Source organism: Mercenaria mercenaria, chromosome 5 (assembly GCF_021730395.1).
Source record: "Mercenaria mercenaria strain notata chromosome 5, MADL_Memer_1, whole genome shotgun sequence".
Lineage (NCBI taxonomy): Eukaryota > Metazoa > Mollusca > Bivalvia > Venerida > Veneridae > Mercenaria > Mercenaria mercenaria.
The window spans coordinates 69,517,842-69,534,886 of record NC_069365.1 but is presented as its reverse complement, the minus strand read 5'-3'; the positions used below and the strand labels follow the sequence as shown (position 1 = coordinate 69,534,886).

Sequence of the window (17,045 nt, the reverse complement as noted above, 5' to 3'; positions counted from 1 at the left end):
CTATTATCGCATTGCGTCATGCATTATCACATTATCATAATAAGCCCCGGGGCCATTATCGATAATGGCCCTGACGTTAGCGCGGGAAATTAACGTCCGTAAACAGAAATGACGTCATCACGTTTTATTGAGGTAAAACAGCGAATATTTCAGTTTTAGTTTTATTTTCTTGAGCGTAACGTCGTATATTCTTCGTGATATAACTTATTTTCAACCCTGAATTATGCTAATAGCAACACATGACAACTTACAAGGCGTTGGATTTTATACAGTATACAGTCTCTTATACATATAATATAAAAACTGAAAAGCTGTAAATTATTATGCCAGAAGATGCCAGTTCCCATCAAAATGACACACTAAACTTTTCTTACTATATTATAGGTAAACATGTAATAAACAGGTAAATACTATAAAGCCCTCGGGCTATTATCACCTTGCCAGGGCCATTATCACTCAAAGGCACCGCTCTCCCATTTATTAACCTATACTTATAGTTCCATTAGAATCCACAGACTTTTGAACATTTGTGTCTGTCCCTTTATCATTATTCACTGGTAGACCACGATTGTTCAGCATTATTTTTCTCAACAGTTTCTGTATACGTCCAAGATCTGTGTTTTCCATTGGAACATTCGTCTTGGAAAGTCTTCTTATCTCCTCTTTATGCCTCTTGCTTGCCTCAACAAGCTCTCTGAAAGAAAAAAAAAACTTGGAAAATTTTGGCCAGTTGCCTCAAATTGTTTGCTTTTTAGGATAGATTTTGGACATCGGTTATATTTGACCTAACTTGCTTCTGCTACAGAGGGACGAATATGTAGACGAAATATACAGTGTAATAGTTGACTGTACAACATGTTAAGTGGCAAATATCGCGCGGGCCAAGATGTAACAATATCGAGTTATGCATACAGCAAAGATAAATATTTCATTCAAAATAGGGTTCTTTGACTCAAAATTGTTGCCCCGTTTCTTGCATGCTTATGCCAATGTTTTCATTATTTTAACTTTTTAGTGACATGGCTTTTGAATATTCGAGCATTCCTGTTCGCAAACAACTCCTATTTGACAAAACCCATTATTTAAAGTATGGTATGCAATAATTCTTGGAAATATTTATGTAACATTTTCTTAATATACATCATAGTCTATTTTAAGATATTTGGACATGATGAAAATTTTGAATATTTGAAGAGGATTTTTAGTTTCAGATTGATGGTGAATAATGATGTTTCCCTTAATTTCCTTTAACCTGCTAAATTTCTATAATGGACTGATCCATCATTCAATTTGGGCAATACCATTTATTATTCGAAGGGGAGTTCACTGAGAATGTACTGACTGAATAGCGAACAGTGCAGACTATGGATGTGCAGGCTGATCTTGGTCTGCACTGGTCGCAAAGGCAGAATCATGTGCCGCCTGCGGGCTAAAGGTTAAAAACAATCACGAGAAAACACATCATGAAATACATAAATGTGAATGAATTGGTAAACAACTATACATACACGTATTCTATTTCTCCGTTTTTGTCAAGATCACATGCTCGTACAAATTTCTCCAGCGTTTTCATCTTCAGAGGTATGTCCACAGCCTTGAAATGATAAAAAAGCAGCTACATTTTTATGTTAATCCTTACCCTGCTAAATTTCTATAATGAACTTGTCCGTCATTCAATTTGGACAGTACCATTAACTGTTAAAAGGGGTGCTTACCAAAAAGATACCGAATGAATGGCGAACAGTGTAGATCACGATCAGACTGCATGGATGTGCAGGCTGATCATGATCTACACTGGTCGCAAAGGTAGAATCAATCGCGTCCAGCATGATAATGGTTAATATCACATTCTTATAGACGTGTGTGACACGAAAGTCCCGTTTCAAAATAAAAACGAAACCTTATGAACTTGAGGTAAGGGTTAAAATAAAACCATGTTGGTCTAAGGCAAAGATAGAGATATTAATCAAAGTCCGGTTAAACTAAAGGCAAATTTAGACACATTTATCAAACCGAATAATGCATAAGGCAAAGATCACAGATTGGCCATGTAGAACTTCAGAAGACAAAATTTTAGAGATATTAATCAAAACTGGGTTACGCATAAAGCAAACTTAAAAGATATTAATCATAATCGTTTAATTGTAAGGTAAACTTAGTAATTTCAATCAAAATATCAAGCAGTATGCAAAGTACAATATACCTTTATTTATTAATCAAAATCGAGTTATGCATTACGCATGATCAAATAGAACAAATAATAATCATTTCTGAAAACGGGAAAATATTTCAAGATAATAAGAATTGCAATCTTTGAGGACATGACTTTGTACTAATTTATTTACCTTGAGACCTTCTTGGAACTCCTGTACGCTGATTCCCTTGCTTTTATCAGTGTCCATCTGGTGGAACAGATCAACCAATCTCAATTTCTGTAACCTCATAAACTCCATCAGAACATAGTGAGGGTTCTCATTTAGCAGGGCCAGCTCGTCCTCCGTCTGGTCCTGCAGTTACATACCGATAATTTGGTCAAAGTTGGTTTTAATATGAGCGTATAAAATCTGTAGAGTTCATTTTTCATTAGTAAAGAAAGAAAAGAAAGTGTTTCTTTTCAGGAAGACATTCGCTAATGATAAATGAAAGATTCAAATATTTAAAACTGTAAACTTTCGGAATTTAGTACAATGTTTGTCCAATTTTCATTTTCTCGTTTCAAGTCATCTTAAAATCGTTATTTTGCTTTTCCTTTAAAGCGATTTCTTCTTTTGGACAAGGGTGATACTTCAGTTGTTTGTCAAAATGCCCTTTGCCTTCAGCAGGGAAAGTTATTGCATACAGTACTGTAGATGTGGTTATTATCGCGTCAGTTTTATTTCGCGTTTCGTTTTGATGATACCAGCGAAAATAAAACAACCGCGAATATCATCAAATCTACAGTACCACAAAACTGGATATTTTATACCTGTTTCCCAATAGGATCTCTGTCTCTTGACCAGACCATTCCATATTGTACATCAATTTTCCTTGTCTTCTGTAACTCCTTCAACAACACGACAAAGTCGTCTTGTACATGTTGGTCCTACAGTAAAACACCATCGTGGTTACATAGCTAGATTTACAAGCATTCTATACATACAGAAATAATATTGTATATATTGCACACAGCATGATTACTGCTAGAGTTCCGGACATATTCCTATTCCAAGCGTTTAAAGCGCCACTGTACCGTATGCTGCCATCAAATCGCAATGTAAGTTACTTTGCAACAGTGTATTTTAATATCAATATGACATTTACGGTGTGATTACATTATTTTTTCTACAAAATTTAGCCAGCTTCTACATAGTACTACAAAGACCAAAAAAAAAATAAGAAAATTATTTGAATTAATAGAACGCAAAGCAGCATCGGTTTGATTGCTTGAGTCTGTTTATAAGATGTAATGAATATGAAACACCACTCGCACCCGCTAACATCGGCTTAAGCGGATTTACTGTAAAACTGAATGGACTCCGTGATCCCAAAGGACCGGGAAATATAACAACCCAAAGCTTATTTACTAAAATACTCACACCAATATCTACGTATTGCAGGCCAATGGTTGGAAACTTCTGTATATGTTGTAGTAAGGCTAACACTCCTGTATGGCTTATGTGATTTCGAGATATCTGCAATTTGAATAAAGCATACTTTAATGTAAAGAAATGCTTAAACATAACTTCGCCTCTTGAAGATCATTTATTTTAGCATATTAGTTTTAAGAAAATCGAGGAGACGGCATAGACATAATCATTTACATGTTGCTCTGTTCAACATTATGATGTAAATAGGCGTTATCGAAGAGCATAAAACGAAGAAAAGAAGTTTTTATCGTAAAAATACTTTTCCAAAGCGGTATTCTAAATACTACGTTAACACGCATCACGTGTAGAGAACTTAAATTTATACGTACCCGAAGTTTCTTTAATGTCGTATTTTTCTCCATGCCTTTGAGGAACTGACCCAAACATGTCTCCGAGAGTCTATTGCACGAGATATCGAGGTCTGTAAGTGCTTGGTTCTTGGTGAGTGCCATCGCTATGTGCGATACACCATGAATGTAGAATCCATTCCAAGCCACATTTAGAACCTCCAGATTGATGTTAGACTAAAAGAAAGGAATTTATGTTCTCTTGAGAAATAAATCTATGTTATTTTTCAGTAGGTACGCATGAGCTATAATTTCTGCTTCTGTTACTCTAATCCAGTCCATATAATATAACGTGCCTCGATTAATCACTTTCACGCACGAGTGGTTCACGGGTTGGGTCGTTTTGATCAATTTTATATTTCAAACCGGTTCATTCCTTCACAAATAACTAAGCAGGCAAGTCCACACTTCATGTATAAAAATATGTTCATCACATGTTTGAAGAGTTGGCGTTTTCCAGTAATGTTGCCACAGAGAGGAGGATGCAAGAAAAATGCAGATAAGTTTTGAACAAATTGTCTTTTTCCTTTACAGTGTATTTCATTAAATTAAAGAAGGGTGCAAGTCTGCAGTGGTTGGCCGCTGGGGCACATGAATGGATGTTTTCATGTGTTGTTTGTGTCCAACAGTCATTTGTTGTTTGCGGTATCAGGGGCTGGGTTCTTTTCGAGGGAAATCCCCGTTTCTATTGAAAAGTAGCAGCAATCTTCATTATTTGTTTGTTGCCGTTTTGTTGGGACGTTGTGTTTTGGATATTGGCTGACAGTTTTACATGTCTCACGTCAAAGATTTGACACGTCGCAAAATTCTAATAATTTAGGATGAAAGCTCAACGTTTACACTGCTTATACAGTCAAAACTAAACGACTATCCTCAACGAATAAGTGAAATATCTTTGAACATTTCAAGACCGAAGGCATCAATACGTGCATATTTTACAACAGCATTATCAACAACATTTTATTTGTTTCACTACTGCCTTAGATATACACTCTATTACAAATGAAATGCAAAAATTAAAAAACGATTGAAAATTGAGAATGAATGAACACATCTTTCTATGGTTGTTGCTACTAGTAGTTGAATACTTATAAAGCATAATAATTTATCATGCTGTCCCTTATGGTCATGTTGCTGTCATTACAGATGGTTATAATACTAAGTATACTAGAACGGATTTAGTAGATTTATGTACAGAAAAGGTCGATGTTGGTGAACACGACTAGTGGTCAAGACGATTCTTATGATGATATTGGAATGGACGATTTGGATGATGATCACAATGATTATCAATTTATTACTGACGTTGTTATTATGTCTCTCAGAGGAGATACTGATCCAACGCACTCGTACAGGAGAATTAATTTTGTTTGTTTGTTTGTTTGTTCAAAAATGCTTTTTTTACGCTGTCCGTGTTGATCACGCGAGCTATATAAAATTTATATGATCCACAATTTTGGTATGCCTTTTAAAGGTTTGATACTGCGGAGTATCTTAAAATTCAAGCTCACTTCCTAGGTTGGCCACTAGATCAGCATCTTAAGTTTGGCGTTCGACTGGCCTTCACTTATTATTGATGTTAAGGGCGTGCGCTTCTTAACCGTTAGAGGGCCTTGACCTACATGGTCGGCCGTTCAACCAAATTCCTCGAATTGACTGTATCTTATATTAAACAGGGATTACAACTCTTCGGCCAATTGGTCTTTGACCCGTCGAAAGTTGTTTATAAATGTGTACTTGTAAGTCAGTACACATTATATATCTTATATATTTGTGGATCACTTTGCTACAAACCTCTAGCATTTGGGTATGTTGAAACAGACATCACCCCCCTGTTTATGTCCTTGAGTGCCGCTTAGTGGACGCATTGGTCGAGAGGGCTAAGACGCTTTCCCACGGAGGTGAAGGCCCCTGGTTCGGATCCTGGCTACTCCCATTGCGGTGTGTCCTTGGGCAAGGCACTTTATCACGTTTCCCACAGTCGACCCAGCTGTAAATGGGTACCAGCAAACTGCTGGGGGTAAGGTATAAATGGTTTTAACTGTTCTTGGGGTGGGGTCGCTCAAAAGCTCTGTTTGTTGTTTCACAAAGCGACGGTAAATAAAATTACCTTTACCTTTACCTTTTACCTTTTAGTGCAGTTGATTGCTTGGAGGGTTAACTATTGCGCGGCACAATGTGCCCGATCCTCACCTTTGCACCCGTGTCTGTTGCGTACAATGTATAACTAAACAAATTTATCAGTTTGTGGAATAGTATTCTCCAGTATTTTGTGCGTTGGATATCAACTTATCTTTTCAGTTTTGCAGGTCCGCATAGTGGTGTGGTCGCCATATATTATTTATTCCTCTGTGTGTGTGTGTGTGTGTGTGTGTGTGTGTGTGTGTGTGTGTGTCCGTGCGTGCGTGCGTGTCTGTCTGTGTCCATATGTCCGTCTGTCACAAAACTTGTCCGCACTCTAAGATGAACATTTCACATCCGATCTTCACCAAATTTGACGGAAATGTGTTTGATCATAATATCTCGGCCAAAGTTCGTTGGCTTGCCAAATCGGCTCAGGCACTTCGGAATGAAGGCCCTTGAAACTTGTTTTTTTATAATCAAAGCACTGAAAGTCTGATAAGGCAGTCGCGTTATAATCAAAGCACCGAAAGTCTGATAAGGCAGTTGTGGGGGATATGCGCCTTTTTCAAAAGCATCTCTAGTTTAAGAAATATAATATCGTGGTTATTTACTAATTGTTCTAATTTTATAATTTTGATGGTATCCTCATGATGATGATGATGTTGATGATGACGTTGGGCTAGTAATCATACCTTTGAACGCAAAATTAAAATATTGTGATGATGATGATGGTGGTGGCGGTTATGATGATGATGATTACACTATGCATTTTACTGTACATCGGGTAATAATTACAGCAGTACTATGTTGACCTTCCGAAACTGGAAATGGCTTTAAATTAATCATACATTAAGTATTAGATTGCGTCACATTTTATTCATTATACAGCAGTACAATCTATTGTTTGTTTTATTTTAAGCAGGTATTGAAAGTAAATTTCTTTTGGGCGATGGGTAAAGAAAACAGGCATGTGGACAACAGAAATTTATGCTGGTGTTGGGTAAAGTAGTTAAAATATGTTATTTGGTAGCATTACCTGAAGGTAAGTAGTCAGGTAAAAGCTACATGTTATTAAATCGTTGTCTGCGGTCCCTTATGTTCTACCATCTAAATCGGTTTATGACCACATTATTTATGTTAACGCTTTTTATCAAAAACTATTTTGATGTGGATGTCGTAGAAGCGAAAGATAAAAAGTCGATGTTATTGAAAAGTTGTATTTGGTCCGTGTTCTACCGTATATGATACAGACTATACATTGGTTTATGTCTGTAATATCTATGTTTACGCTTGTAATTAAATTGTTTTACTGTGGCTTTTGTTAAATCAAAATTTCTAAGGAGGTTAATTTGATCGAACTGATTTGAACGGCATATGTCATATAAAGTTTGCTTTCGAATTACGAGTTTGACTGTGTTTTCAGTGCTAGATGGTGCCTGCGCATGCATGTATTATGTAAGAAAATATTACGTATTACACTGCCAGTGGCTTAGTCGTACAGGAATTGCAGTAACATTGATTCTTGAATATTGCAATAGTATGGTATCTTAATCCCGCCATCTATTTAATAATTTTCGTCCACACTGTCAAATCTAGGGCTGTGCGCTTTGTGACTTTATCGTAATCACGAAATCATTTATCAATAATCAACATCTGTATAGTATTTCTATTATTTAGTTATTTGATTCCGAGGGGGTTAACCCAACATAATATATAATAATTTTGATACTATATTTACTTTTATTTAGATGCTTGTGTATGCAGCTTTATATCCTCTTGTCACAGGCGTTGTGCTGTCGATATATGTCATTATACCGGAACCAAGGAAGAAGCACTGTCTAGTCAAACAATACACTAGGAATAGAAGCGCAGCCTGAGAGCACTGTCGAACCATTTGGTGGTTTGCATGAGACTAATTCTAAAATAAACTCGGAGTGGCAGGGTGGCATGACCTCGGATGAGTTCTTTCACCTTAGACTGGTGAAAGTAAATGGAAACTTTGCTAGCAGGGTAAGCAAATCACTATTAAGTAAAATTTTTGATCTATTCAAATATACGTAAGTACATACTTGAATAATGGCTGAATTATAAAGTGCGCGTCTTATAAAGATTACCACCTGACCTATTTCGGGTTAGATCCAACAAATTATCAGGGAAAAAGTAACTGCTGCATATTGTTGATTAGATAAAATCAAGAGAAATAATGGCCAATTAGAGCTGAATATAGCTTATATTGCCATCTTTGAAAGTAAATTATCCGGAAAATCTGGTATTATTAAAGAAACGAATGCTTGCATGTGGCTATTCAGTAATTAGATACAATATTCAATGTACCATTTTATGGACGAATTTTATTTCCTAAAATATTTGATGGCCCTCAACACACTGTGTGCATTTCGGTATGGCATATTGTATACACAATCATCAGTATAATTTAGGCAATCAGAGCAAAATCCATTATCAATGTGTTGAGAATTCGTTGAGCATCTTGGCCTCGGAATTTCGGCAGCTGGATTTGCTAGCAGAATTTGCAATTTTGCATTCTCCTTCCATTGTCTAGTACATATGTACTTATTAGCTCATCTGATTTTTTGAAAAAAAATGATGAGTTATTGTCATCACTTGAGCGGTTGTCGGCGTCGGCGTCGGCGTCGGCGTCGGCGTTGCCTGGTTAAGTTTTATGTTTAGGTCAGCTTTTCTCCTAAACTATCAAAGCTATTGCTTTGAAACTTGGAATACTTGTTCACCATCATAAGCTGACCCTGTATAGCAAGAAACATAACTCCATCTTGCTTTTTGCAAGATTTATGGCCCCTTTTGTACTTAGAAAGTATCAGATTTCTTGGTTAAGTTTTATGTTTAGGTCAACTTTTCTCCTAAACTATCAAAGCTATTGCTTTGAAACTTGGAATACTTGTTCACCATCATAAGCAGACCCTGTACATCAAGAAACATAACTCCATCTTGCTTTTTGCAAGATTTATTGCCCCTTTTGGACTTAGAAAATCAGTTTTCTTGGTTAAGTTTTATGTTTAGGTCAGCTTTTATCCTAAACTATCAAAGCTATTGCTTTAAAACTTGCAACACTTGTTCACCATCATAAGTTGACCCTGTATAGCAAGAAACATAACTCCGTCCTGCTTTTTGCAAGATTTATGGCCCCTTTTGGACTTAGAAAATATCAGATTTCTTGGTTAAGTTTTATGTTTAGGTCAACTTTTTCTCTTAAACTATCAAAGCTATTGCTTTGAAACTTGCAACACTTGTTCACCATCATAAGCTGACCCTGTACAGCAAGCAACATAACTCCATCCTGCTTTTTGCAATAATTATTGCCCCTTTTGGACTTAGAAAATCATTTTCTTGGTTGAGTATTATGTTTAAGTCAACTTTTCTCATAAACTATCAAAGCTATTGCTTTAAAACTTGCAACAGTTTTTCACCATCATAAGTGGACACTGTACATCAAGAAACATAACTCTATCCTGCTTTTTGCAAGAATGATGGCCCTTTTTGGACTTAGAAAATCATGGGTAGGACAATATTTCTATTACACAAAAAAAATCAGATGAGCGTCAGCACCCGCAAGGCGGTGCTCTTGTCATAAATTTAGAGCTTCAGCATCATAGCGTTGCCTATTTTGTTTCTATGCAATTTGGCTAGAAATCTATCATTCCATGCTTCATTTCATGATACTTCTATCTCATACAATATGCCATGATATTTCATTAATTTTCTGTAATGATATTATAATAATAAAAGTCACGGCCTTATCCCATTCAATCAGCATTTGTTATTTATTGTCAATAGTCAGAAGCGACAGACTGCTCTTACTGATATATGGTTAAAATCTAGGTCAGTTCTCGTCATGGTTAAAACAACATGTCTCTCAGAGTGCGGGCGAGTCTGTCGCTTCTTATTTTCATGTCCTACGGATAAAATAAAGGAATTTATGTTCTCTTGAGAAATAAATCTATGTTATTTTTCAGTAGGTACGCATGAGCTATAATTTCTGCTTCTGTTACTCTAATCCAGTCCATATAATATAACGTGCCTCGATTAATCACTTTCACGCACGAGTGGTTCACGGGTTGGGTCGTTTTGATCAATTTTATATTTCAAACCGGTTCATTCCTTCACAAATAACTAAGCAGGCAAGTCGACACTTCATGTATAAAAATACCCACCCTCCTCGCCCTAACAATTTTTGGAAAAAATTCTGCTGTCGTGTTATATATTTTTCAGCGCCAGTACACCAGGTCATGCCACATACTGCCACACCGGTATACAGTGCCTTTTATGGATAAAGACAATTATTCCTTCCAAGAAGTCAAACGTTCGCCACCATGTATATGAAGGCTTCATTATGGATTGTATTGCTCATGCATATGAAAGTGCTTCATCTACGAAATTCAGCGTTTTTCCCCCAGTTTATTTAAGTATTTATCTGTGTATTTAATTTGTCCAAATGTTAAGACCTGGATCATGTCCAATTTTCATTTAATACCAGAAAAACGAATGTTATAGATCAAGGAAGTCGGGGGATGGAGACACCTTTCTGTTTGCAGCATTTGGACATCACTACCTCCCCCCTCCGCCCTTCAAATTAAGATAAATAACTAAAAGATGAGGGTAAAAGATATATAAATAGGAGTTAGGGGTTAGGCAGCCGGCTCGCAGTTACTCGACTTCCCTTTGAAATAGTCCTGTTAACAAAATGAAATAGATTCAGCGAAACTTTAAGGTTGTGTAACAAAAGAAACTGTTTGTTTTTATTCAGTAAAGAAAATATTTTATTTTGTAGAATATGATAATTATGTTGTATCAAGTAAACACGCGGGCAGCAGCGGACTTGTTTATTTTGCTGCAAAATATCATCTTCTTAAGAGCAAAAGAAAAAAAATCAATTTAAAGACTTAACTTTTAATTTGTTAGTCGTGACTTTTGTTCACTTCGGGGCTGATATATTGCTGCATAAACATGGCAAAAATATGTATCTATTTGGCAGTTTTATTCTAATTATATATTCTCTTGCACATGCACCGGATTCATTTTTTTGTTTCCTTAAAATCCATTATCAATGTGTTGAGAATTCGTTGAGCATCTTGGCCTCGGAATTTCGGCAGCTGGATTTGCTAGCAGAATTTGCAATTTTGCATTCTCCTTCCATTGTCTAGTACATGTGTACTTATCATAAATTTAGAGCTTCAGCATCATAGCGTTGCCTATTTTGTTTCTATGCAATTTGGCTAGAAATCTATCATTCCATGCTTCATTTCATGATACTTCTATCTCATACAATATGCCATGATATTTCATTAATTTTCTGTAATGATATTATAATAATGAAAGTCACGGCCTTATCCCATTCAATCAGCATTTGTTATTTATTGTCAATAGTCAGAAGCGACAGGCCGCTCTTACTGATATATGGTTAAAATCTAGGTCAGTTCTCGTCATGGTTAAAACAACATGTCTCTCAGAGTGCGGGCGAGTCTGTCGCTTCTTATTTTCATGTCCTACGGATAAAATAAATAAGATCTTGAACGTGTTTTGTTTACCTATTTTTGATTGAGCTTAAAAGCTCCAACATCTGATGTCATGCATGTGCCCCATGAACATTATATCATACAAAGTTTTATAAGTTACATGCATTGCTTTTGTGCTTTAAGGTTTTTTTTCAGTATTGACCTTATATTTCAACTTTCTTGTATCGCCCAGCATGAAAGTCAGTGAATTGTTATAGTGTTTAAGCTTGCGTTTATACAATACTTGTTTGTGAACAAATTGTTTTATTCTTCTTTTTACAGTCGTAGAGAATAAACATCAAAATCCGTTGTAAGTACAATATATAATTGAAATACTTACCGCAAGTGCTTTCCCGATGGCTTGAGCACCCTTCAGTCGGAGATGATTCCAGCTGAGGTCAAGGACACGTAAGAAATCGTTTTGTTCTGAAACAAAATAAGAGTTCAACATAGCTGTTTTATTTAGGAAACAGCTGAGGCGGGTTAACGTTTTTCAAAGAATATTTTGTACTTGTTTCATACTGATATTGTTACATTTATTACCATGGCGTTTCAAGTTACATACATTTCCCTGGCAAGTAAAGTTAGTTGAATTTCCCTAGAGATTCAAACTTCTAGTACTAGTACTGTCATAGCGATTCAAGTTGTTTATAGTGATCATGCGTTTCAAGTTACTTATTTTACCCTTGCCTTTTTAAGTTACAATGTACATGTGTACTTGTATTTCCTTTGAGTTTCATATTACTTGTTTTACCCTGGTGTTTCAAGTTACTTGTTTTTACTTGGCGTTTTAGGGTACTTACATAACCATGAGGTTTTAAATTACTTGTATTGCACTGGCGTTTCAAGTTTCTTATATTGACATGATCTTGCGTAAAATGAAATAGAAGGGACAAGCACAGCTTTGGATTTTGAATTGAAGGCGTATGTCCTCAACTATGGCAGTTTCACGCCACAGATAACAGATTTTCTAGTATCCAAGTCATTTAGACCCAGTGGCAAACAGTTTCATTCCACTGTATGTGAGTATGTGCTTTGTCATATTTGCCCCCAAAAACTTAGAACACAGATTCCTATTCTCACCTAAACCTTCGCCAAGGAGTTCCCCACCTTCTTCTCGAAAATAATTGTGTCCAAGATATAGTTCATATAGCGCACTGTTTTCCTGGAAAATAAAATGGTTAATGATGACCAAAATGCTGTTAGTAATAGGCTTGATTCTTCTTTCTGTCGGCCTAAAAACTTAAAAAAGCCTAAATCTTATGTTCATACCTAAACATTTTTTTTCAGGTAAAATATTCGCAAGTAATAAAGTATTTACTAATCCACGGATACAGAAACAAAATAATTATTTAATTTCACCCAAAATAATTCAGTGGAATGAAAATATTATTTTGCCAGTTTCTATGTTAAGTTTTATATTTGATAAAGTCTATATACATTTACATACAACCATAAGTTCCTTGAAATATTTGGCTGCGTCCTCATTGAACTGGTTCCCGGTTAAATCTAATACTCTGGTGTAGTGGTTCTTCAGTAACCCTTTACAAATCGCTTCAGCGCCCGGGGTACCAAGACCGTTCCAAGTTATTCTCTAAAAATACAAAAAAAAAAAAGATATTATCTATTTGTGATTTGAAAATTGTTGTCTTCAGTGAATCACAGAGTTTAAAATAAAATTTGAGCCGCACCATGAGAAAACCAACATAGTGGTCAGGATACATGCTGTTCGCTAACGGTTTCTCTAACTGCAATAGGCTTTGAAAGCGAACAGCAAGGATCCTGACCAGACTGCGCGGATATGCAGGCTGGTCTGGATCCATGCTGGTCGCAAATGCACTATGTTGGTTTTCTCATTGTGCGGCTCATTTGTGGTTGGTCAAAAAAAATATGACTGCGAAAATCTGCTAAACATAATTATAAACGTCCTGTAAAATTTGGATTTGGTTCCAAAAGTCTCAATTATATTTTTCTGTTTTTGAAACACTGTGTATGTACTTTACCAAACATTGCAAATGTGATGATTTATACCAGTTTATACTAACTCATGCACTGAGCTCAATTAGATGAAGCTTGGAGCTAATTGAAACTACTGTCGAGAACCCTTTCCAGAAAAAAAAGCCAGTAAAGGTGTCATGAGAAAGCAGGGTCGTTACTGTAGTTGGGTTGGAACTGACGACCCCCGGGTTAGTACTTTGAAACAATCCGCAAGTAACCCGCAGATATACGGGGATAGCCTGCTAAGAGAGATACATTATATTTACATGCATCTTTTCGCGCATTTTAATTGTATTTTTGTATAAAGTTGCACGACCCGGCCTTTACGACACGATAAGCGTTTCTTATCCCCGTATCAGTTATCCCAATATTAAGTCTATGAATATCACAGATAATTTTCAATTTTCATATTAAAATCTTAAAGATGCTGGAGCAAAGTTAGATGTGTATATCAAGAGATTTGCTACGTACAATGTCGGTCAGATAATTATTGCGTTCAAATACGTCTCCGAAATACTGTGCAGCTTCTTGTCCAATTTCGTTACCATCAAAGACAATACATTCGCAGTTAGAGTTCCCCTGAAATAGAGAGAACATTTTTGTACATTCATTTTTAAGAAACCTGATAATCATCTTTACGTTGAACAACACGAGTATGCAAAGCAAAATGCCCATAATACACGTGTTCCATTGGTAACGCCGATTTGTGATAGCAACGCCAAATGTGAAATAAACGTAACATCAAACTACGGTGATTTCCCGTAAACAGTTTGCTTTGTTACCAGATGAACACGGTGTGTATAGCTGTGGCAAGTTGTATACGCGAACAGTATATTTGCACGAGCAATGAAATAAAACGTGCGCTTAATTCAAACTTTCAACTTGCAAACTACTCCAAACAGCAGAAAGGAGGTAAAAAGATGTTTTTAGGACGATAGTCTAACTGTTCTCGGCAAAACCATTACAACAAAAAAAAAGCAAGTCAGTGTATTTAGCTTAAGCATTTTATTCTCTATATTTTACAGTTTAAGATGAGAGAGATATAATGATAATATACTGTACCAGTAACGCTATGGTGCAAGCTTTAACGTCGTCCTTGAGTAAAACTTGACCTTTACATTGCATCTTTTCATTGACAAGTCCCTCAAATATATTCCTGATTGAATGGATCTTCATCTCCTTACATGCCATCAGATAATATCTCTGGCTCAACTCAACGTCATCTACAGGGTATTCAAGGTCGTCATCATCTACAAGAATAGAAAGTGGAGTGGTCAACAGACATACCGGCATGGTTTATCAACAGATATACCGTCATTGTAAATTAACAGACATACCGGCATTGTATATCAACAGTAATAGATACGATATATATCAACAGACATACAGTCATGCTATATGAACACACGATGTATCAACACATAAACCGCCGCAGTGTATCATACGCATAGACATACCGCCTCAATATACATACAGACCTACTGTCACGATTTACCAGCAGACAAACTGTCACGATACATCAACAGGCATGCCATCACGATATATGAAAGACATGCCATCACGATATATGAAAGACATGCCACAAACATACCAGCAGGATGTATCTACAGACATGTCATCACGATATATCAACTGATATACGGTCACGTATAACAACAGACCTACCGTGACGATATATCAACATATATACCGTCACGATATTTAGTAACAGACATAGTATTATTTTCTATCAACAGCGGTATGATCAATCAACTACTATAAATCAACAGACATGCCGTCATGATATTTCAATGAATAGATCATCACTATATGTCAACAGTCATATCTCCACAGAATATCAACAAACATATCATTACGATATTCAAATAGACATATCATCACGATTTTCAAATAGACGTATCATCTCGATATTCAAATAGACGTATCATTCATCACGATATTCAAATACACGTATCATTCGTCACGATATTCAAATAGACGTATCATCACGATATTCAAATAGACGTATCATCTCGATATTTAAATAGACGTATCATTCATCACGATATTCCATTAGGCGTATCATCACGATATTCAAAAACACGCATCATCTCGATATTCAAATAGACGTAACATTAATCACGATACTCAAATAGGCGTATCATTACGATATTCAAATACATGTATCATCTCGATATCATTCATCGCGATATTCAAATAGGCGTATCATCACGATACATGTATATCAAAATATATATCCCCATGATATATCAATATAGTATACGAAGCGTCAAGATAAAACAAGACAGGTGTACCATCAAAGTCGAATTCTTCATCCTCCTCAGCTTGACCGGAAATTGTCGAGTCAGTTCTTCCACGTGCTGATATATCGTCTGCGTTTTCTGCGCCATCTGTCATACCAGCGTTTGCTGCGCTAACTTTTCGCCGTCTGCTAAGTTTTTTCATAGAAGGACGATTTGGTTGTTGCGATAGCCTGTACTTACAGGCTAAAGACACCGCTGAAACTGAACGATTGTCACGTAAGGCACACATTACTTTTTGTTTCTGTTTTACACTTTATTTAATAACGGTGAAAGTTAAACGCACGAAAAAAAATCTAAATTCCCCATTTTGTCTCACAGAAATCCGTCTTAAAGAAATAAAATTCGTTTTCTAATTTCCTAATTCAATACAACATATAGTTCGTTTCTCTCAAAGTGTTACACTGAACTGGAGTCAAAGGTCAACATTAAAACTTAATCCTTGTTGAGGTGATCACATTGATCTTTTAATCCTTCGTGTTTAGGTATTATATTAACGAGAAGTATAATAAGATAAAGAAGTAATTGGCATTAAAAAGTAATCAGGATTTAATCTTTACACTTTTAAAACAAGGAGAATAACTGCACTGAGGAATGATACAGGTTGACCACAATTACCTCCCTTTAATAATACAACTAAAGCACCGAACAAATTTTGTTTGTTTATTTTTTAACTTAGTTAGGAAATTATAGAACTAGCATTACTTTATTTCATTGTTTATCTATAGCTGCGACGAACATTTTCCCAACCTGTCGTCGAGCTAAAAACCACTTGATTAATAGACATAACTTTTACCGAAAACAATCATAAATGAGCCGCGCCATGAGAAAACCAACATAGTAGCTTTGCGACCAGCATGGATCCAGACCAGCCTGCGCATCCGCGCAGTCTGGTCAGAATCCATGCTGTTCGCTAACAGTTTCTCTAACTGCAATAGGCTTTGAAAACGAACAACATGGATCCTGACTAGACTGCGCGGATGCGCTGCCTGATCTGAATCCATGCTGGTCACAAAGCCACTATGTTGGTTTTCTTATGGCGCGGCTCAAATATGTTCTCAAATAAGAGATGTAGGGCTATACTTTTGAAACCATTTAAGCCCTTTTACTATTACTGTTTTG

General features: G+C 36.2%; 1 protein-coding gene across 1 annotated transcript; it reads right to left on the bottom strand.

Annotated features, from left to right (window-relative positions):
* Window positions 1–480: 480 nt before the first annotated feature.
* Window positions 481–16,155, bottom strand: LOC123558505 (leucine-rich repeat-containing protein 74B-like). Its single transcript, XM_045350378.2, has 12 exons — window positions 15,918–16,155; window positions 14,686–14,873; window positions 14,095–14,202; window positions 13,076–13,219; window positions 12,709–12,790; window positions 11,966–12,051; window positions 3,956–4,150; window positions 3,576–3,671; window positions 2,966–3,082; window positions 2,346–2,507; window positions 1,509–1,594; window positions 481–694 (listed from the first exon to the last, which is right to left on the bottom strand). The coding sequence occupies exons 1-12, from the start codon at window positions 16,153–16,155 to the stop codon at window positions 481–483; spliced, it is 1,716 nt and encodes a 571-aa protein (XP_045206313.2).
* Window positions 16,156–17,045: the final 890 nt, after the last annotated feature.